This window comes from the organism of the source record quoted next, unplaced genomic scaffold (assembly GCF_019419815.1).
Source record: "Pyrus x bretschneideri cultivar Hongxiangsu unplaced genomic scaffold, Pyrus_bretschneideri_v1 Contig78, whole genome shotgun sequence".
In the NCBI taxonomy this organism is placed as follows: domain Eukaryota; kingdom Viridiplantae; phylum Streptophyta; class Magnoliopsida; order Rosales; family Rosaceae; genus Pyrus; species Pyrus x bretschneideri.
The window spans coordinates 546,495-570,243 of record NW_025999818.1 but is presented as its reverse complement, the minus strand read 5'-3'; the positions used below and the strand labels follow the sequence as shown (position 1 = coordinate 570,243).

General features: G+C 38.4%; 1 protein-coding gene across 1 annotated transcript; it reads left to right on the top strand.

Moving 5' to 3' along the window:
• Nucleotides 1–13,764: 13,764 nt before the first annotated feature.
• Nucleotides 13,765–18,122, top strand: LOC103962862 (auxilin-related protein 2). The gene is made up of 9 exons (XM_009375630.3): nucleotides 13,765–14,821; nucleotides 15,284–15,549; nucleotides 15,626–15,828; nucleotides 15,907–16,039; nucleotides 16,123–16,220; nucleotides 16,732–16,797; nucleotides 17,021–17,110; nucleotides 17,514–17,690; nucleotides 17,777–18,122. Exons 1-9 carry the CDS (start codon nucleotides 14,142–14,144, stop codon nucleotides 17,813–17,815), a joined length of 1,752 nt encoding a protein of 583 aa, XP_009373905.2. The 5' UTR covers nucleotides 13,765–14,141; the 3' UTR covers nucleotides 17,816–18,122.
• The last annotated feature ends 5,627 nt before the right edge of the window (nucleotides 18,123–23,749 follow it).

Here is a 23,749-nt window from a genome sequence, read left to right as displayed (position 1 = left end):
TGGTCACTAGCATACCATGGATACGGAATACCTCATAGAGAAATACCTCAGCCACCTTGGCTTCTGAATATGGGTGTTTGATGGCAATAAAATGGGCATACTTGGAAAGGCGGCCGACGACCACGACGATTGCATTGCGGCCATGAGTGTGGGGAAGGCTTTCAATGAAATCCATTATGATATTAGTCCAAATTTGGGAAGGGATCGGCAATGGCTGAAGCAACCCCAGAGGTTTAATGGACTCATAGTTGTTGCGTTGACAGGTATCACAACCTGAAACAAAGGATTTAACTGCCTTCTTTAAACCAGGCCAGTTGAAGTTTCGACGAACCAACTGATATGTGCAAAGGAATCCCGAATGGCCTGCCATGGGGGAGGAGTGGAATTCCTGTAAAATTCGAGTTCTCCACGGAGAAGTAGCCATCACGAAGATGTCGTCTCTGTAATATAGAAGGTCGCCACAAAGGGAGAAATGGGCACGCGGCTGTTGATGGTTGTGGAAGGCTTGGAGGATAACAAAGGCCTCTGGATCCTGAACATATTTTGCTTGAATCTCCGAAATGCTATAGAAAAGAGGTTAAGAGAGACCCATAAGTGCTAGGCACCCATGTTGACGTGACAAGGCATCGGCTGCGATGTTCGACGAACCCGGCCAGTATTCAAGGGTGTAATTGTATCCTAATAGTTTGAGCAGCCATTTCTGCTAAGTTGGTGTGGTAATCCTCTGGTTTAAAAAGTATTTCAATGTTTGGTGGTCTGTCAAAATGGTGAAAGCATGGCTGAGTAGGTAAAGGCGCCACTTTTAGACCGCGAACACAATTGCCATCATTTCTTTATCATAGACAGAGAGAGTTCTATGTTTATCCGCCAAGGATTTTCTGATGAAGGCAATTGGGTGTTGATTTTGGGAGAAGATAGCCCTGATGTCGGTGTCAAACGCATTGCATTCAATAATGAAAGGTTGAGTGAAGTCAGGAAGGGCCAACACCAGGGTGGATGCAAACGCCTGTTTGAGTGCCGAAAAGGCAGATTCCGTGTCAGTGGTTTATTGAAAATTATCTTTCTTCAATAGATCTGTTAAGGGACGAGCCAATATCCCAAAGTTACGTACAAATTTGCGGTAGTAGCCAACCTTTGATTGTACGAAGGTGAGGCCATTTTAAAATGCATTGCACTTTCTGAGAATCAACAGCCACACCGTCAGCCGAAATGATATGCCCAAGGTAGGCCATTGTGGTTTGGCCGAATGAGCACTTAGAGGCTTTGATCTGCAAGTCATGAGCACGCAGGACATCAAACATAGAGACCAAATATGTGATGTGGGTCTGCAAGTTCAAGCTAAAGACAAGGATATCGTTGAAGAAAACAAGGACGAACTTGCGTAGGAAGGGCTTGAATATAGAATTCATTAAGGCTTGGAAAGAGGAGGGAGCATTGCACAGCCCGAAAAACATCACCAAAAACTCGAAATGGCCTTCATGCGTATGGAACACGGTTTTGGGGATGTCGAGTTCATACATGCGGATTTGGTGGAAACCTGAGCGAAGGTCCAATTTGGAGAAAATAATAGCACCACGGAGCTCATCTAATAATTCGTCAATTATTGGCACTGGAAAAGGAAACTTGATCGTAACTTGATTAAGAGCTCGGTAATCGATGCAAAATCGCCAAATGTCATCGGCTTTATGGACCAATAGAGCGGGAAAGGAGAAGGGACTCGAGCTGGGGCGAATAACGCCAGCAGTGAGCATCTCTGCCACTTGATGTTCGAGCTCTACTTTCTAGACATGGGCATATCGATACGGACAGACGTTCACTGGCTAGGTGCCAGGCAACAAGGTGATCCGGTGGTTCGTAGCTCGTGGAGGATGGAGGCCCATAGAGGAAGTGAAGATGTCTAAGTATGTGGTGAGGAGTGGTTCAATGAGTAGTGGGGTGAGAGAAGCGACACCAAGAGATGAAAGAGCTTGCATCATAGAAGCCACCAGAGAACCCAAGTTTGTCCTTGAAGAAGCGGGTGAGGGCTGGGCATCTATGGTACGCAAGCTAACCAACCTGTAGTTACAACCATTAAGGTGAAATTCCATAATCTTGTTCTTGAAGTGCCAGCCGATGTAGCCTAGAGATTCCAACCATTCAGCCCCAAGGATTAAGTCGCAACCTCCACCACGGATATAAGCTGGATGTTCGAAGAAAAAGAGTAGTCGTGCAATCGGATCTGGACATCTAAAGCAAGCCATTGGGTGTAACATAAACGGTTAGCAACCGTTACAGGCTCAGTAATAGAATGGTCGATGTGGAGGCCAAGTTGGGTAGCAACGGAAGGGTTGAGAAAGTTAAGGTCAGCCCCTGAGTCGACGAAAACCCCAATAGGCAGATACCCAATGTGACCAACCAGGTGCATAACATATCCACGAGTGCGTTTGGGAGAAGATAGGGCATTGAGAGTGATAGGGTCCTCCAACGAAACATCCTCGAGGGCTGGTAGTGGTTCGTCTAGGGGTGTTTCGGTGGTGACCTCAGAGATAGATGTGGCATCCAAAAGCAGCAGGTGCGGGGTGGCACATGTATGTCCTAGGTAGTATTTGTCTGGGCAATACAAGCATTGGCCGCAGGCACGGCGTTCACGGACTTCCACGGAGGAGAAGCGTAGGGGTGGTCTGGTTGAACGGGGTGGAGCGGGCTTGGGAGATATGGGTGGAGGAGATGACAATGATGCAGAGGCTATGATGGGGGAACGGGTAGGGAAGAGGCGAAATGGACCTATACGATGTTGATGCTTGTTGTCGTAAATTTGGGCTAACTCAATGGTGCAGGTTAACGAAAAAGGTTCTTGGGCCAAAACGTTATCTTGAAGTTCAAATTTGAGCCCACCCAGAAAAACCCCAAGGAGTTGGGAGTCAGACCATCCCTGGGCTCAGCAAAACAACCGAATGAAGTCATTAATGTAAGCCTCTAGGGGGCCTTTCTGAGTGACATGGGAAAAAAAACATATGGAAATTCAATTAGTCGCTCGGCCCAAACCGTTGGAGAAGGGAGTCTGTAAAAGTGGCCCAAAGCCCAGACCCAATATGCAATTTATACCATTTGAACCATAAGGTAACATCCCCAGAGAAGTGGAGACCCGCAATAATGACCCGGTTGGCGGCATTGACGGCATGGTAATCCGTATACTCATTGGCTAAGGCAAGCTAACTATATGGGTCATCACCAGACAAGTGGGAGAGCTCAATCTTCATGTGTGTCGGTTCGTGGAAGGGGAATGGTGGTGTATGAGGGAAGGGGGGCTGGTGGGGAAGATGGAAGGAGGAAGGTGGTGGTAGAGGTGAAGTGGATATGAAAGGGTTGTGGGTAACCAGGGATTAGAGTGTAAAGGAGAGAGGGGGAACAGAAGTAGGGGGTCCTTAGATTGGAGAAGGGGCAGAGGGAAGGGGTTGGGAAAGTGGGGGTAGCAGGGTGGAAGAGGAACTAAGGGGAATGTGAAGGGAACCGATTGAGATTTGGGAGGGGGTGGTGGACGGGGGTGGGTGGTTCTTGGAGGCATAAATCTCCTCTATGAGGTGGTTATGGACAAGGCTAATATTAACCAAAGAAGCCTGAATGTCCGTCAGATTCGATTGGAACGATTTCTGGCGACTGTCGAGCAAGGACACCGAATCATGGAAACCATTAAGCTGCTCTAGGATTTGGTGTTGTTGGTATTCGAGTTCAGGGTCGGCCTTCATGGTGTTGACCACCACTGTACAGGCCTTGCTCTTGCCTATGGATGGCACCAACCTGTCACTGATACCAGATGATAGGATCCAAGTAATAGAACAGTGCAGAAAGAACAGAGAAAAGGAAAAGAAATTCTAAAGCATCAAATTTTTCATTTCATTTCATACCTTTCCCAAAAAAGTGAAAGGGGGCATATATACTAGGGAGTTTTAACGAAAAGCCCATGGTACTGTTCACTTTAAAGAAAAACCACATTTTTACACTAAAAAGTCAATCCTGGTACTATTCTCTTTACCCTTTATTTTGTCCTTATCATTAAAACTCAAAGTTTTCAAGCCCTTTTCATTAGTTTTCCTTATATACAACCCTAGAGAGGAAGAGCTCAGATTGAGACATAACTTTACCCTCATTACCGTCGGATGAAACCAAGTCTACCAGAACAAGACAAAATACTATAAAGGTTAGACTTGACAACTGTCTAATAATTCTAAGGTCCTAACAGAATCCCACTAGCTTCTTTGATTTCTTTTACTTGGTGGCTGCAATCGAAGAGGGATTGGTTGTTGGATGATGGAGTCTTTTTCCTACCTTTTTTGAGGCGTTGTTAGGTTCAAATTCTGGCTTTCGTCAGGGTATATTGGTCAAGTTGATCAAGAGAAGTTGCGACGGCTTTAGTAGCAGAAGAACTAGGGTTTTTTTTGGTTTGTGTGTTTTTGGGTCTAATCACTTGGTCCAGCATTTGTTGTTTTGTTTGAAAGGTCCCATTTTGCTTTGTGTACATGTTTTGGGTCTTTGTTGTAAATTTGTTCTATTAGTAATAGAAGTTTCACCATGTTCTGTCAAGGTGTTTTTACCAAAAATAAAAATCAAAGCCAGAGCTCTCTAAATTAGGGGTGAGTTTGATACAGCTACTGTATCAAAAACTCCATACAAATTACCAAACCAAACTTTTGGTATACAAAATCTATTATCATTATTGTGTCAAATTTTCGGTATACCGAATTTCAGTATGCTAAATAGTTTAGTTGACATGATATGATAATGGTAATTGCTAATTTACTTTGAACCACTTTTTGGGCCGAAATCTAAAATTTTTCGGTCCAATTCAAGCCCTAGACGCTTTTTTGTCTTCAATTTTTATGCCTTTATCTCATATATTGTAGCCTAAATTCAAGATTCATCAATTTTCATTCATCTTCACAATTCACACACATAAAGTAAATCAGATAATGCATCAAGATTCATTATAAAAATTAAGGTTATAGTCCAAATAAAAGTTACAAACCAAATCAAATAGAAGTTAAGTTTACAAACCTAAATAGAAGTTAAATTTCAAACCAAATGAAAATTGGAAAACCCAAATAGAAGTTAAAATTTCAAACCAAACGAAAATTGAAAGTGTTCTAATGTATCCGAGTTAAAAATTCATTGATCAATTCTTCAAGTTTGAGCTTGTAGAAAATTAAGGTTGAGCTTGTATCAAGCATACATTACCAAAAAAAAAAAACATATTAGTAGCATTTAAAACAAGAATTAAAGTTGAATATCATTTAATTTACTAAATAAATTAAAACATTCTTACTTGTTTCCACTTCTATTTCCTTGTACAATTGAAGAAACAAACAAAGAGTGTTACCGAAAAAAAAAAACAAAAAATCAAGCAAAGGTGAGAAAGGAGATGCTGAAGGACTAGGAAAAAGTGAAATATACAAGAATAATCATTAATAATAATCACATAGTATATAGTTACATATAAATTAATAAAATGTATATATATTATTAATAATATTGTTTCAATACAATATACCACCGGTAATAGTTTTGGATACCATTATCGTATCGAAAATGTATCATTTCATACAAATATCGTACCTTTACCAAATGATACAAATTTTCACAATAATTTGATATGGTAGGATTGATAATTTGATTAATACAGTAATTTGGCATAAAATTTCATCTACTCTAAACTGCTTCGTATAATAAAAGCCTATAAAAACCTCTCTAATCTTATATGCAATCAACACTAACTCTAATCTTATATGCAATCAACACTAACTCTATTCATAGATCATTTAACTATTAATGCAACACATAAATTTCTAACTAAGACAAATACCACACGGGCGTGACGTCCACTCAAGTCAAACATGTACACAACATATTAGTTAAACTGAGTGGAAGCCTCAGATGAAAACAGTTAAAAATGTATGATGCAATACAAGTGTTTTTCTAAAATAATAATAATAATAATAATTTATGCAAAACATACAATAATGGTCCATATGTATGTCTTATGTTATGATAGTTGAAAATTAAAGTACACATAACGAACAAGTAAACCAAGGGATTAAAAAACTAAGAATATTATTGAAAACGAACAAATATACAAATTCGCCGAGACTGCTACATTACTCGAATGGACTACATCATAATTGACTTCTTATCCTATAGAGTCACAAAGTATCATATATATATATATAGAAAACTAACATAACCTTAATAAACAAGGAAATGAAACCTTAATACTAACGAGCTAGACCCAAAAAACCAAACATTAAAATAAACCTAAATATTAATATTTTTCAACACTCCTGTCAAACTCCTAGGGATACACAACATGGGTTTACCAATAGACAGATGTGAATGCAAAGCTCTGTTATGCTAACTTCTGATACCAATTCCCATATGAAATTTGATCAGTTTAATTGTAAGGTACCAATGCCAATGCTGGTGCAAGATTCCAGTGTCATTGTCAATGCCAATGCCAATGCAAGATTCCAATGTCAGTACATATGCCAAATTGCCAATGCAAGTACTAGTGCAAACTTCCAATGCAAGTGCAAATTTTCGAACAAACTTCCAAAAAAATAAGCAAAATATTTAATTTGCCATGTTCATAACGTCATTCAAGTGGTCACCAATCCAAACAAACTAGTGACCCTTGCGGTGGCCAACAACGTACTTCCCAATACAAGCCTAACAACCACCTTGTCAAGTCACCCATGTGGAGAAAATCTTATGTGGGGCTCAACATGCCACTGGATAATGCCTAATGACACTACTATTCAATCAAAATTTGACACATGATAAAATTTAACTAAAATTTTTTATACCTAAAAAAAAACTTAAAAATATTATTTTCATCGTTAAAACTAAAATAAAACAAAAACACCCCACCCCTCCTCTATTGATCCGGTCAATCTGTTTCGAACCTTCCCAATTAGCTACTGGAGACCGGGTTCTCACTACCAGTCCAAGTGGAATTCTTCTAAGAAATCCCCTTCTCATTGTCTTTGTCTTGCCCCCCCTTACGAGATGTTTGTCCCTCCACCGGAAAAGCTTCAATTGCAAGTCTAAAGGTGGAAAAAGAACTTTAATATGGGTTGATCAGTTTCCTAAGGGATGCTTGTTCCTTTCATCCCGTTCCTCCAGTTTATGTATTAAATCTCCCTTGTCTTCAAAGAATTGATGTGACATCCCACATCGCCCAAGGGTGATCCTTAAATGTATATTCCTATCCCTACTTAGCACGAGGCCTTTTGGGAGCTCACTGGCTTCGGATTCCGTAGGAACTCCGAAGTTAAGCGAGAAGAGGGCTAGAGCAATCCCATGATGGGTGACCCACTGGGAAGTTGCTCGTGAGTTCCCAAAAACAAAACCGTGAGGGAATGGTAAGCCCAAAGCGGACAATATCGTGCTACGGTGGTGGAGCGGGCCCGGGAAATGATCCGCCCCGGGCCGGGATGTGATAATTTGGTATCAGAGCCTATCCCTGGCCGGAAATGTGCCGACGAGGATGTCGGGCCCCTAAGGGGGGTGGATTGTGACATCCCACATCGCCCAGGGGACTGATCCTTATATGTATATTCCATCTCTACTTAGCACGAGGCCTTTTGGGAGCTCACTGACTTCGGGTTCCGTAGGAACTTCGAAGTTAAGCGAGAAGGGGGCTAGAGCAATCCCATGATGGGTGATCCACTGGGAAGTTGCTCGTGAGTTCCTAAAAACAAAACCGTGAGGGAATAAGCCCAAAGCGGACAATATCGTGCTATGGTGGTGGAGCGGGGCCGGGAAGTGATCCGCCCCGGGCCGGGATGTGACAATTTGGTATCAGAGCCTAACCCTGGTCGCGTGTGTGCCGACGAGGACGTCGGGCCCCTAAGGGGGGTGGATTGTGACATCCCACATCGCCCAGGGGTGATCCTTAAATGTATATTCCTATCCCTACTTAGCACGAGGCCTTTTGGGAGCTCACTGGCTTCGAGTTCCATAGGAACTCCGAAGTTAAGCGAGTAACGCGCGAGAGCACTCCCAGGATGGGTGACCCATCGGGAAGTTCTCGTGTGAGTTCCCAGAAACAAAACCGTGAGGGCGTGGTCGGGGCCCAAAGCGGACAATATCGTGCTACGGTGGTGGAGCGGGCCCGGGAAGTGGTTCCACCCCGAGCCGGGATGTGACAATTGAAATCCCATCATTTCATATTTTCTCTCAGTGAATTAATTGGAATTGTTTAGACTTTGGTCTTGAAAACGACTACATATGATTGAACTCTAATTTGTTTTCTCTCGTTTTATTTATTTTTTAGGTGATGAACCATTTTCTTTTTGCAAACACAAATTTTCAAAATATTGTGCAAACCTTGATAGAAAAATCTTTGAGAATGGAAAATATAAAGCTTTTTCTCTCAAAGTTTAGTCAAACGATGCTTGACATCAGCTTCTACCAGGGAGGGGCGAATTCTTAGGTGGAGGGCTAGGTGATTGGTCTTTTTCTTTTTATCTTTATAATAGATTCTCATTTTTATGTAATTATGAAACTAAAAAACCATAGTTAAATTTTACAATATGTCATATTTTGATTGAGTCGTAGTGTCATTAGGTATTATTATTTAGGGTAATTCTCAGTTTATTACTCTTAAGTTTTGTGGTTTTCAACATTTAGTACATGAAGTTTTTTTCGTCCAGAGTCATACCTAAAGTGTTAATTTTGGAACAGTCTCATACATCCGTTAGTCTAGTTGTTAAGTCTCCAGTTAACTGATGACGTGATGCTCATGTAGACAATGATTGAGCGCCACGTGTCATTAAGGGGGTCCACGTGGAAATTAAAAATTAAAAAAATTAAAAAAAAATTTTATCACAAAAATAAAATAAAATAATACACCCTTTTGTTACTCGTCTTCCTCCTAGAGGAAGTTATATCAGCCCATCCATCCCCTATCTCCTCTTCCCTTCTCTCCTATGCGTCCCACCCAACATTCCTCTCCTACCTTACCCTCCGGCCACCTTTTCTTCCAGATTAGCCGGACCCACCTCATCAAATACCCACCGTGAGTATCCAATTAGCCTTCCCCCTCGTCAAATCGCTGCAAGCATCTATTTTTGAGTTTATGATTTCTGTCCTCCCACCGTGTGCTGGGCTTGCAACGAGAAGGTTCACAAAGTGAACAAGCTCACAAGTCCTGTCCTCCCACATGCCCAATTTTGAGTTTATGATTTGCAGAAGTTGTTGGGTAATTGAATTTTGTTTGAATATTTTAGTTTGATTTGCAGGTGGTTGTTGGGTAATTGGGTTTTGCTTGAATTTTTCAGTTTGAAGTAGAATTTACAGGAGGCAATTGTGTGGCCTAGAAGATTTAGCTTTTGATAATTTTAATTTTGGATTCCGGTAATTGGGTTTTGCTTTTGTAATCAAATTACTGGATGTTCTTGAAGGAGATTAGAGTTTGTGTAAGAACTCTTCGTAGTCTCCATTGGTTTTGAGGTATTTGCAGGGAAAAGTGGGTCCAGCTAATCTGGAAGAAGAGGTGGCCAGAGGGTGAGGTAGGAGAGGAAGGTTGGGTGGGACGCGGAAGAGAGAATGGAGGAGGGGATTGGGGATGGATGGGCGGATCGAACTTCCTCTGGGAGGAAGACGAGTAACAAAAGGGTTTTTATTTGGTTAAAAAAATGTTTTTTTTTAATTTTTAATTTCCACGTGAACCCTTTAATGACACGTGGCATCCAGTCATTATCCACATGGGTGCCATGTCATCAGTTAACCGGAGACTTAACAGCTAGACTAATAGATGTATAAGACTGTTCCAAAATTAACACTTTAGGTATGACTCTAGTACGAAAAAAACTTCATGTACCAAATGTTGAAAACCACGAAACTTGAGAGTAGTAAACTGAGATTTACCCTATTATTTAAGGGTAATGGGGAAACTAAATTTGCAAACTAAATGATGCGTCACCAATATGAATAAGTTTGTTTATCAACATTTAAGTAATGAACTAACGATCAACTTCCATGTCTTTTAGTTTTCAAAATTTTATCTACAAATTTAGTCTCTTTAGCATTACTCATTATTTGACGTTTATTTCCTTTCATCTTCCCTTAATTGCAAACAAGTCGTCTCCTTCCTTCATGTTCACTTCCTTTTGCAATGTAGGCTAACAAACAACTATCAGACAAGATTGTGGGCCTTTTGGTTCAATAACCAATCCAAGCAGACAACTAATGTAGCACCTTGTGGAGTAAAGAGCTTCTGGACAAGAAAACCGATCGTCAGATCATGAGAACTGTGGATCACATAGTTCGATTAGGGTCGAGAGATGCAGCTTTAATGGGTGCGGGTGTAGATGGGTGCGATGCTGTCAAGTACATCGTGCATCAGGCAAGTGCGAAGTAGTGGTCGTGGTGCAGCAGGATGGTGTGGTGCAGGTTCTGGGAAATCGTGAAGCAGCAGGAGTGGTGGTGGACACAATCGTGTCAGATCAGGTGCGGGTGCGATTTCAAACAAGTATTTCTTCAATGAGATGCAACGGTTTTTCCAGCGTGTTCACAACATGATTGTGGAAGATGAGTATGAGCATGATTATGATGCCATTGATGAATATGAGCCAGACATGATGAACAATTCCAAAACATAAATATATTGTGCTCATGATGCCACCGAAGAACCTATGCAACATGAGCCATTACAAAAGGATGGACGTTACAATGAAGGGCTCATTCAACGATATACTTCACTTCATGACTCATACATTCACAAAGCCCGGCAAATTGACTTGATAGAGCACTAGTGGGAATTGAAACAAGCTCAAGAAACTTAAGTTCATTCAGTGTGTTTGTTTTTATTTGGTGTGTTTATTTAATTTTATTTGGTATGTTTATGTAATTTTATTTGGTGTGTTTATGTCCTTTGAATAAAGATTCTGTTAGTTTAAATAAAGTACCAAATTAAATAAATATACTCTTAGTTTAAACAAAGTACTAAATTCAATAAATTGTAAACAACATAAAGTACTCTATTCAATAAATAAGAAATTACAACTCAAAGTGATTGGAAAATTATGGGCTCCGATTAAAAACAAATTCCCTAGTCCCTTGTGAATGGAAAATCATCACCTAACTAATTTGTGGTGCTAGGACCATCTTTTATTGTTCTCGCTTCTCTTGCACGCCTCCTTCGCACCACGTCCACTTTCTCCGAATTCCAAAAATATTTAGAATTTGGAGACATCACCTCTACAGGCTCATTCATAATGTCATGATCTTGTTGAGCCCTTCATTTTTCTTTACGATCTTCCCTTTCTTGCCTAAGTAGCTCTCTTTCTCTCTCATTAACTTGAAATAATCTCTCAGCAGTTGGAACTTTTGCCTCATCTCAGCCTTATCAGCCTCAAATTTAGCCATTTCCCGATCCAAAGTCAATTCACCTTGGCGAGCAAGTTCACCTTGGAAGCACTCCCTTTTCTTTTTGAAGCCTTTTTACCTTGAGGCCTACTTGGATAACGGGTCAACCCCAACCCTTGTTCAGGGGTCGCTTTCGGCACTTATTCTGTGTTTCTTTCATGAACATGCAAGTCATGATCGGGCGTAGAGTGTAGTTGGGTGTTGTTCATGACAACTTTTGGACCGACATGCACAACTCTGAATTTAGGACAATCCTTGACAATATTCCAACATTCCCACGGGGTGAATGATTTGTTTTTGTTTTTGGCATTATACCAAGCTTGTGCTTGAAGTGTCTACACAATGCAGGAGAAGAAATAATTATAATCAAAGTAGCTAATGTAAATTTGGGTATGGTACAAACAAATAAATAATATATTGTTACCTGATCTGCAAAATTTTCTCCACTTCAAATATTACTACTAGCTTGTGCCAAGGCGTTTCTCTAATGAGTAAATGATTGGCTGAGTATTCTCCAACGACTGGACAACAATTCTTTCGTTCTTTCCCATCAATTTTCTCAAGAAAAAGGGTATGAATAAGACTCCACATTTCTCGCAACTACATCTCATTACCCGTTATCGGATCATGAGTAACTTCAACCTAGCTAGAACACAATGTAACATCTTCAATAAGTGTCCAATTCATACCTGCATCATTAGTCATTTTGTTGGAAACCAATTGGATTGAAACCTTGAGAGAAAGATTGGAATGTGGTTGAAAGTATTTGAGAAAATATGAAATTGTGGTGGAAGGTAGAAGATAATGAGAATGTATTTATACAAAAGTAAAATAATTTTTTTTTAATTTTTAAATTTTTTTATTAACTTAATTAATTTATGCCGTTGGATTAAAAAAAATTGAAATCCAACCCTCCAAATTGTGCCACATCGCACAATGGTAAGATTTCTGATTTTTTTTCTTTTTTTTTCTTTTAATTTTTTAATTTTTAAAGGCGAATAACATGGACCGTTGATTTGAAATCCAACAGCTGATATTGTGCCATGTCATCTAGTCGTTTGGAGGAGGTTTGAATTTTTTTTTACTGTTGGAAATCCAATGGTCCAGAATAATTATCCGTTGAAATCCAATGGCCTAGAAGCTGCCGCGTGCCCCCAGGAAATGGTAAAATTTCAAAATCAAATCATGGGCCCCACTGACTGAAAAGCTGTCAATGACGTGCCCCCACGCACACTTGTGCAACATACGCCTGACGCAAATTTTTTTAATTACATGGCTGACGTCAGTCTTGGATCATCTGGCCTCAGGCGGTCGAGCCTGCGATTTGAGCCCTCCCTCTCACTCGGGCCCCCCCTCAGCCCAATCACCTGCATGGGTTGGAGCAAAGAAGGGAGGCAATTGACTTGAAAAAGTCCCCGGTCCACCGGGCTACTACAAATGCTGGAGTTGATCTTAATACCCTCACACCCCATACTCTCAACATACACCCCACATTTTTTTACCTACACTCCACTCCACATTTTAAAAAAAAAAAATTTTACTCAATAAAACCAGGTTGAAGAAGAATGTGGGGTTGATAGAATGTCCCCATGAATCATTGGATTGAAGATTTTCATTGTATGTACAAAACAACCAATCATATGTGCATCTGCGAGAGCTTTTGGTATCACAGCCAAAGGGGCGAGTAGCTTGACTTGGACGCTCCTCTCCTTCCCTTCCTGTTTGGGTGTAATTTGAAGCGCCATAATGAGAATCTGCAAATTCTGAGTCCCCTCTGTGAAAATCGTCATAACAAGGCAGATTTGTTGATTTCATACGGAGATGAAGTTTGTAGTGGTACGGTGAATGAAAATCAGAAGGCTATTGATCAATATCCCTGTGCTCTAAAGTTGTGATCAATGTGTTTGTGATTTCATTGATTTAGGTTTTGTACTACAATAGAGGATAAGATTGGTTTTGAGAGTTGAAGAAAAATAATTGTAGGATATACATGTTAAAGTTGTGATTTGGGGTGTATTTAGGTTTTTTATTTAACTTTATGAAGTTAAAATTGTCATTGCACATTTGAGGTGGATTTAATATTATATGGGTGCTAATAAAAAAAACTTTTTAAAATCCAATGAAATTAAAAAAAAAAAAAGTGAAAATTGAAGAATAAATCACAAATGGAAGTGTTATTGGCATTCCAAAAATCTTATTCTACACTACTCATAAGTGTATTTTTCTTTCTTAATATAGAAAGTTTGGAATATAAAATAAGATTTTTGGAGTGCTAATAATAATTCTCATAAAAAAATTATAGCATTTGTGAAGCTGCGTGGCAACTGTCGTGGTCTGCCACTACAGAGAGAGAGAGACAGAGAGGGGAATCGCGAGAGACAGAGATAGTAAGAAAAAAGAGAAAAGCCGCGTTCTTTCACACAAATCCCCGGAAAACTATCCAACGCCCTCCTCCCTCCCTCTCTCTCACTCTCCCCATCACCCGATCGCCGCCAATTCGTCCTCGCCATCTGAAACCCAATTCCCCCTTTCCTGCAGAAAATTTCATTTTTTCTCCCTCCCCCTCAAATTACACGCACTGTAGAATCTGTAGATCATATATCAAAATTATACAAAACACAGATTTTTAAAGTTCGTAATTTTCTCAGAGTTTTTCTTAGCTCGATCAAACCCACCTTTTCTTTTCCCAAAATTCGATTTCTTTGTAGCTCAGTTGTGACCAATTTCTGTCGAATTCCGATATGGACGAGTTCGGTGTGTTGACGGAGCGATTTGGGTTGAAGCCCCAAGGAAAATCGGCTCCGATGGCCTCATCGAAACGACCCGCTGCCGCCAACGACGCCCAATCCTGGGACTTCGGGGTCGGTTCGGGTGTAAGCACCAAAACGTCGTCGTACTCCTCCGGATCTCCTCCCGTCAATCCCAATTCCGATTACGCGTCCTTCTTTGATGGTCCGAACGGGCTTTTCCAGTCGAGCTCTAACGACAAAACACGCAGCTTTGGAGGATTGGACGACTACGACGACATCTTCACCGCACCCAGTAAGCCAGTAAAGCAGTCGGGTGGCTCTTCTTTCAATTTCGACTCGATGTTTGTGGGTTCGAATGCGAAAACGTCGTCGTTTGGTGGCTATAATGATGACTACGATGTGTTTGCTGGAATGCCTGGCCTTCAGAGCTCTAGTTCTGGTAAGAGTAGTGCAAAAGATGATGACATTTTCGGGTCATTTGCTTCCGGTTCGAAGCAGAGTGCTCCGGTTGATGACTTGCTGGGTGATCTTAGCGGAGTGAGACAAAAATTGCAAGGATTGAACGTGAAGAACGATAGAAATGTTAATTCGGCCGGAAAGGTGGCCAAGAAGGGAGGCGATTTTGATGATTTGATTCCGGGGTTTGGTGGAAGCACCCCTTCCAATAATGGGTATGTTTGTTTTGATCAACCGAATGATAGGTTAATCAGTTAATCAATTTTTTTTATGTCGTCTTAGTTTAATGTCAATTGATGATCTTCTTTTTATGGCTAGCTTAATCATTAAAAGATGGGATTTCATTAGATTTTTCGTAATTTCGGTGATACATTGTGTTGTTTTTTTCCAGTTTAACATTCCATATATAATGCAGCACAGTTTAGTCTCATCGCTGTCTCAGCCTACTGCATTTACTGTTGTAAATTACTCTTATACTTCTGTTGAATGAAAATGGAAATGTTGTTCAAATGTGCGTGTTACCTTGGTTTGTTCTCGGATGTGATTACTCCGACTTACTTGATCATAGCAAGTTGTATGACTTTTGTGTATGGATGCCATAATGTAGTTACTAATGTCCCTATAAGTAACCTGGGTAAGAAACGCGGATGTTCTCATTTTAAAATCTTTATGTTCAGAGCACCCGAAAATCGTCCTCTGCCATCAACCGTTCATTCAACTAAATCAAACTTCGGTTCATCTATGGACGACCCCTTTGTGGTGTTAGAGTCAGTTTCTACTTCAGCTTCAACACTTGGATATGATTCCTCCGATATTTTTTCAGAACTGGAACAGATCAGTAAGCTCAGCAATTCTGGAGGAGCAAAACCCGGCGTTTCATCAAATAGTTCCACAAAGTTGAAATCCCCTCCAAAGTCAGCACAAGCTTCAAAGGGAGATAAAGGTTTTCCTCCTTCCTCAAGTTAAAAAGCAAAGTTGAATTTTATTTTTCCCTTCATTACACACTTAATTGATTGCAGAAAGGAGCTCTGGTGTGTCTTCTATTGATGAACTTGAGGAATTTGCCAGAGCTACGGTGCGAAATAATGCAACTGGACGCACAAATGTTCCTTCTTATGAAGAAAGGGTAGAGACCTCAGCCACCAGACGAGGCAGATTGATTGAAGATGATCTAATGGGTTTCAGATCAAACAGTGTACCAAGGTCAAAACCTACAAATTTGGTGAGAAGCATAACTTTAGTAAGATGCTATTTCCAACACCAGTGACTTATGTAGTTATTTAACTCGTGCAATTTCCAGGACTCAGTATTTGATTCGCAGACAAACAACAGAGGAAGACCTACGCCCCAAAGGGCATCTGTTACCTCAAATAGCATGAAGAAGTCTTCATCTGCAACTGGTCTTTTTGATGGCCTTTTTTCGATGGATGGAGGTAATTAGTTGTTAAAAGTTCTACTTCATTTGTAGAAAAGCCTCTTGTTTTGCCGATTTCTATGATATTATTGTTTGCATCAGCTTCCACTGGGTTTGTAGAATTTGAGGAAGTTGAAGGCGAAAGTGAAGAAAGACGAAGAGCCAGATTGGCACGTCACCAGAGATCACAGCAGCGTGCGGTCTGTGTTTCTCTCTCTTATCACTTTGCTGTTTTTCTTTTATTGCTCTTCTTTGTCTCTTTTTGTGTTTTGATGACTGCAAAAGGAAGGTCCATACAAATGAACTAGCTAAAGTGAGGAGCAGATAGAGAGAAGTTACTTGGAAAAGGACACAATAAACAAACATGAATTGTACAAGACCTTTTTTATTCTAAAATTTACTATACCTTCGGGGTTTGTTTCGTTCTTTTGACCCCTTTCCATGTTATTACCTGCACTGCGATAATGCAATGTTCGCAATTTGAGCATAATGTTACTCAGTCATAAGCTAGGTGAAAAACAGTTATTAAAAATTAAATGTTATTTATCCTCGTAAGGTTCAGCTACATCATCTTGATGCTGGATCTAAGATCTATAGAACATAGATAATGTTCATGATGGACTGGCCTGCGAATTTATTGTAGATTTAGGCTTAACTATTTTTGTATCTATACTCTGGCATAATTTGACTGTTCTTTTCCTCCTTAATTAGTTGCAAGCAGTGGCTGATATGAACCAACGTGATAGGAAGACTCGGCAGGAGCAAGAAGATAGACGTGTAAGTATTATTTAATCCATTGCATTGGCACGTATTTCATGATTTTGTGCATGGGGATTCTTTACAAATTGGTTGGTTATCTATCTTCAATCTTAAAATATGCTGTAAATTATATCTTTTGGGTCTAGGAGTGGCTTGTATTTCGTGCTTTTATATGGTTTTGTTTTTACATCACAGTTGTTATATTTATTGACCTAGTTGTATTATTCATATTGCTTTGCAGAGAATTGCCGAGAATTTGGATATTAAAATAAAGAGCTGGTCTTATGGGAAAGAAGGCAACATGCGCGCATTACTGTCATCCTTGCAATCTGTATGTAATATTACATAGAAGTATGCTTTGAATATTTTGCATAAACTATAGTTTTTGAGTGCACCATAAATGATCGGCTGTCCTTTGTCTTCCCCTTTTCTTTGTTTTTTGAACATCTTACTATAAAAGTTTAAACGGTTTTTTAGTTATCTTTCACTTGAATTCTGAGCTTTATAAGATTTCAAAATTACGCGTTCACAACATCTGAAGGCAGTATGTTAGAGTTACGTGTACAATGACGTCTGAAAGAAAATTGAAACTTTCACTTGCTTTCTTGTACAATAATGTTTGACCTTCGATTTCTGAGTTGTTTAGAATTTGGGCCTTATTTGCGTCATCACCCAAGATGTCATAAAACCTGTTGAGTACCAACTAATTTGTTCTTTTCGGGAATGATTAACAGGTCCTTTGGGCAGAATCTGGATGGGAACCCGTTTCATTGACAGATTTGATCACTTCTGGTTCAGTCAAAAAGGTTTATAGAAAGGCCACATTGTGTGTCCATCCTGATAAGGTTCAACAGAAAGGTGCTAGTCTGGAACAAAAATATACTGCAGAGAAGGTTTTCGATATCCTTAAGGTACCTCTATCAACGCATCAAATATTTAATACAAGCAAAGTATCTATATTAAGGCTTTATTAAGCGTTGGTTTCTTACTGGAACAGGAAGCTTGGAACAAGTTCAACAAGGAGGAACTCTCTTAATATTTTATACGACGATCATTCTTTAGAGCTTGATACGTTTAGCGTTCACAAACGTTTCTCTTTGGGAGCGACGAAGCATGTGCTGTGGAAATTGCCGGTTTGCAGCTGTAAAGCAGGATGAGATGAATTTCGCTTCCGTTTTCTATTACAAATTTACAAGACTTTCATTTTTATCTGTAAAATCCCTGGTGAGGACTACTTTCGTTTATGGTTTTGTATATTAACGCTGTCACGAAAATATTACGAATGGGATGTAATGAATCTCTGGCATCCAGATTGTTATGATATTGAGAACTCCAGTTCATCATCCCGCACCTCTGCGTTGGTGTAGCTACAGTTGCCTTGTGTGAGAGAAATGAGTTGTTGACCAGAGAGATTCATGTTTACAAATTTTCTGTCAACAATTTCCATGTCCGACCGGATGTGGATTTTCCTTTGTTGTCATTACTGGTGCATTTAAAGTTTGCCGGACACTAGTGATAGTGGTAGAAACTAACACAAATTAAAACCCTCTTTTTGATACTTGTAGTATATGAAAGTGGGATCGTTCTAGGTCGGGGATTACAAGAGATGCTAATCTACACTAACTTAACTCAAAAATTGAAAACTAGACTCAAATAACACAAAACTAAGCTAGACTGACTCAAATAACTCAAAACAAGCACTAAGGGGTGATTTGGACGAAAATCTAAGTAAATTGACACGAAATACTAAGGGGGGTTTGTTTGGATGAAAATTGACTTAAAACTAATAAGTTGCAGAACTAAGTAAAGGTTGCACGGAATTCAGGTGACTTAAGGGGGTGAAAAGCTTGCTAGAGGGTCCTTCTCCACACATGACACATATGCATACAAATCGATTTCCAGTTATTATTCCTATAAACCATGAATGACAATGCCCCAAGTTAACCGGTAACTGCACAAATTAAACATCAGATTTTCCTAAATTCATTGAATTGGACTCAGCGACGCAACCAAATTATTCTTATCAAGTTCCCTATATGAACTGCATAATAGAGATACATATCAAAGATCATTAAGTTATGTGAAAATCATAAGCATTGACATGACATTTGGAACTATGAACTGCATGATACTCCTGCCAAGAATTTACTTAACGCGATCGTGACTAGCAACCTCCACTACTTGTAAATATAAGTTCATAACTATTAGGTAAACTCCCTTATATTTTAGCATCAAATGCATTTTGAGATGTGGTTCCTGGTGTTGTAAATTGTGCTATGTTCCCTTCTTGCTGCAACAAAGCAAAGGGTCCCTTTTTGTTGTCCCATTTTTGGATACCTTCCAAAATATTCACCTCCCTTATCTGATCTTACTACTTTAATTTGTTTCCCAAGTTGTTTTTCCACTTCTAATTTATAAATTTTAAAATAATTTAGCACTTGAGATTTTTCAGAGATTAAATACAAATAAGTTTACCTAGAGTAGTCATCTATGAAGAGCACAAAGGTACAGTTCCCACAAATTATCCTTGTTGGAAATGGACCACAAGCATCTGTGTAAATGACTTCTAATAGACCTTGGCTTCTAGTGGAACTAGTCTTTTTAATAGATGTAGTGGTTTTCCCTTCAAAATTTAAGTGCTGCAATAGTCCCATTTTCATTAATCTCAGCATCGTTTTCTTGAGATGTGTCCTAATCTTTGATATCATAACATGGAAGAATCATTATTAGTGACCAATCTCTTAGGAGCTAAGGTTTCCACATTGAGACATTCATGAAAATAAGAACATTGTAACTGCCAGAGATCTCCATTGAATGATGCATAACCAAGCAAATTTTCATACTTATTTTAAAGGAAAAAATGAATACAATTGTCATCACCAATGAAAGAAAAACCATCCCTTACAAACATTGAAGCTAAAAGTAAGTTCCTTCTTATGGAAGGTACATAAAGGATATTATTTAACACTAAAACATAACTAGAAGAGAGTTTTAACATGACTTGACCAACTGACTCAACATTGACTTTTTTTCCATTTCCAACTTGGACATTGTAATGCTCCTTACTTTGGTCCTTCAGGTTTTGAAATCCCTTTCTTAATAAGCCAAGCTTTAAAAGCAGCACACTTCTTTCTCAAATGCTCAGTGGAACCACAATGATAACACTTTTAATATCAACTTTGTCAATTCTAAGACCAGTGCTAGTGGAGGCAAGATTAGTTTTGACAGCTATGGTAGTAATGGAGCATGTTTCTTGGTGCCAAGATAAGAAGAACCTGACTTGGTTAATGCAGCTTTGATTGTTTTGAAAGTGGTAGTTTTGGTTGGTTCAAAAGCTTTGGCCTTTCCTTTTCCATACTGCACTAGATTCACAACTTCATTATTGCTTTTCTTCATTCTCTCTTCCTCTTGACAGCAAATGGAAATCAACTCACTGATATCCCATGTCTCTTTTTGAGTATTGTAACTCACTTTGATTTGTTCATATTCATTTGGCAAAGAGTACAAAGCCAAATGAACAAGGAAGTGGTCTACAATAGCTACATCCATTGCATTAAGCTTGTTAGACAAATTGACAAGCTTAAGCAGATCCTTTGGACACTCCCTACACTACTAAACTTGCCATCGATCAAGTCTATCAGTCTCAACCTTATCAGATCTTTTATATTTTTCTTCAATCTTGGCCATGTACTGCTTTGCTAAGTCACACTTTTGAATGCCACCCCTGATGTGTTCTTCCATTGAATTTCGCACATAGCAAAAATGTCTCTCTCAGAAGTTAGACTTGTGTCTGTTAATTCAGGTGGCTGAATTTGAGAGAATGCGATGATGAATTCCAACATGCCAAGATGCATCTCAATTTGCTGCTTCCATGTCTTAAAATTACTAGCAGAGTTTGCCATAATGAACCAGAAGCAAGCAATCAAAAAGCTATCAATACTAGGGTTTGCAGTAATGAGTTTACTGCAGAAAAATGGTTAGGATGAAGGATGTGTTCTTCTCTTCTCTAGGGCTTGTGAGGCTCTACAATTGATAGGGATTGTATTTAATGAACTAGTGTTCGAGAAGAGTGACCATGCAGCAGTTTTGATCGCATAAAACCATAACTGCTTCACCTTGCAGTTATGTCACGATGAGGAAAGTTTGTAACCAACTCATCCTCTTGATTTTGTGCGGCTAGTGACTTCCCTTTTAGTGTTTTATCATGACTAAAACTTATTCTTGTATGTTTATTAAGAATGCATACTTAGTTTGCATGCAAGGATTTGATGCTAGAATATAAGGGAATTTCACCTAATCGTTATGAACTTATATTTGTAAGTAGTAAAAGTCACTAGCCATGATTGAGTTAAGTAAATTCTTGGTAGGAGTATCATGCTTTTCATAGTTACGAATGCTTTATCAAAGCTTATGATTTTCACATAACTTAATGATCTTTGAGATGTATCTCTATCATGCTTTTCATAGTTAGGGAACTTGAGAAGAATAATTTGGTTGCGTCGTTGAGTCCAATTCAATGAACTTTGGAAAATCTGAGAGTTAATTAGTATTGTTCACAGTTAATTTGGGGTATTGTCATTCATGGTTTATAGGAAGAATAACTGAAAATCGATTTGTATGCATATGATTCATGTGTGGAGAAGAATCCTTGAACTATCCTTTCATCCATATTTCATTCACAACTTAATTTACTTGCTGCCTTTTACTTTTGTTTAAATTAAATTCGTCCGAAATCCCCTCAGTCACTGTTTTGTTGTTAGTTTGACTTAGTTTTCAATTTTATAAGTTTAATTTGTGTTGGTTAGCAGCCGCCCTTCTAATCCTCGGAATAAAACGATCCCTACTTACTCATACTATGATTGCATAATTTATAGGGTTTAATTTGTGTGTTGGTTTCTACCAAATCAATGATTGGTATTTTAAATATACAGAAATAAAGAATAATTGTAAATGGAACACCTAAGATATTTAACATTGTTTTCTTTTCCATGTAATTTTTCTCATGTTTTAACATCTTCTTTTGTTTATGCATTTGATTCATGCTTTTTTTATTAGTGTTAACTTTGGGTTGCATATGTAAAAATTTAGTTTTGTTGTTGATGTTGTACATTTAACAATTAATACTTCGTTTGGAATTTGGTTGTTTCTTTAATCTCATGATCACTCATTCTCACAACTTAATCTAAAATGTTCTGCATGTATAAGATTTGTGTTCATCGAGGTGATTTCAGACGGATTCCAAGCAGGGCTGCAGAGATTTGATTCAAATTGATGGATTTGGGTAAGAAACCTTGATATTTCCTTTTAGTTTTAAGAGCTGAAGTGGTCATGCATATCCATTTTTTTTTTGTGAGATATAAGAGATTAATAAAATTTTTGTTTATCACTCTGAACTGTTTGCAGATTTAATTTGGTTTTGCGTGTTTGTGGTTTTTGAAATTATAGTTTGTTTTTGGGATTGGAATTTCAGATTTTACGGTTTAAGTTGATTTCGTATTGGTATGTTGTCGGAAATTCCAATATTTCTGTGTTGGAATTAAAAGAACTATGCATGCTAAAGTTTTACATGGGTGTCAGAAAATTTTATATAATTTTTTTTACGGGAATTAACTTGACTTAAGCATGGGTGGTTTTGGATTTGAAATTTTAAAGGGAAAATAGAAATTACAAGAACACAACCAGTACAATATAGCTCTATGAATATATACACACACACATTGAGTTATCTAACAAAATATGAAAATAATTATATCATTATAGTCAACCCTGTAAAAACACAATCAGTTCGAATAATCAACGAATAACTAACTATGGAATTCTCCTTTTGTGTTTGTTTGATTTTCTTTGTTTCACTGTGTTTTGCAGCTCATGAAATTCTCTTCCAAAGTTAGATTCTTAATCAATAAGCAAGTGGAGGACAAACTTTCTAAATTACAAGTTAGTTATCTATTTTTGAAATTTCTGTGCAAAGTAATTCATAAATATATGATGCTATTTGACAGTTCTTATTGTTAAGATTGTATTGTGCTCACTGTTTATTTGCTTAGCTTAATTATAAATTAGGGGCAGTTAGAAATTGAAAATTTTATTCATGCACGTTTTTTCCTTTCTTCCTAGCTATCAATTTGTTGTCTGGGGTTTCAATTTCGTTCATCTTAGCGTCCTTCTCTTTATTTAATTTGGTTTCATTTTTTAAATAGGCTACCATTTTTGCCATTGTACTGTTTGTGCAGAGTCGATATCTCATTACAAGGAACTCAAATCCAACAGAACATTTACTACTCTCAAAACCATTTTGTTAACTCCAAGCTTAAGTCGATCCTGAATTTTGATCTACTTTTTATTTCTTTATACCTAGGTGGTTTATATGATTTTTTATTTATTTTTTATCTTGGTATAGATTCTGTTATTTCATAGTTTTGGATGATGTTGGATTGAAAAGTTTTTCTATAAAACTTACAGTTATTTAAAGTGTTTTATCCGCTCTTACATTTACTCTCATAAATTATACCTGATTTGTTAATCTCTTACCAAAATAAGCAAATCATTTTGTAATTCGTTCTTATTCTAGCAGTTTATTCTTATTTTTTCAGCAGTGTAAATCCATTCATATACAAAACTTATTCCATATCTCTTAACATTCCCTTTTTTTTTGTTTTTTTTTTACAATAACACAAACTTGTCTACAGCTGCTGCTCCGAGAATAAACATTTGGTACTGCACTGAACAATATTCTCATCCATTGTACAAACAAGAACAATGTTCCTTCATATTTTATGCGTCTAAATAGCCCATCGTAACATCAATTCCCCATTTTTTTGTGTCTATAAACAATCTCATCTTTTGAAATGTTTTATCTGCAAGTGGCAGTGCCAATGAAAAACTAGGATATTTATCAATGGGAAATAGCAGGCTGACCATTTTTGTATGTAAATAGCAAGACATTTGACAATGTTCTTTGTATAAATTG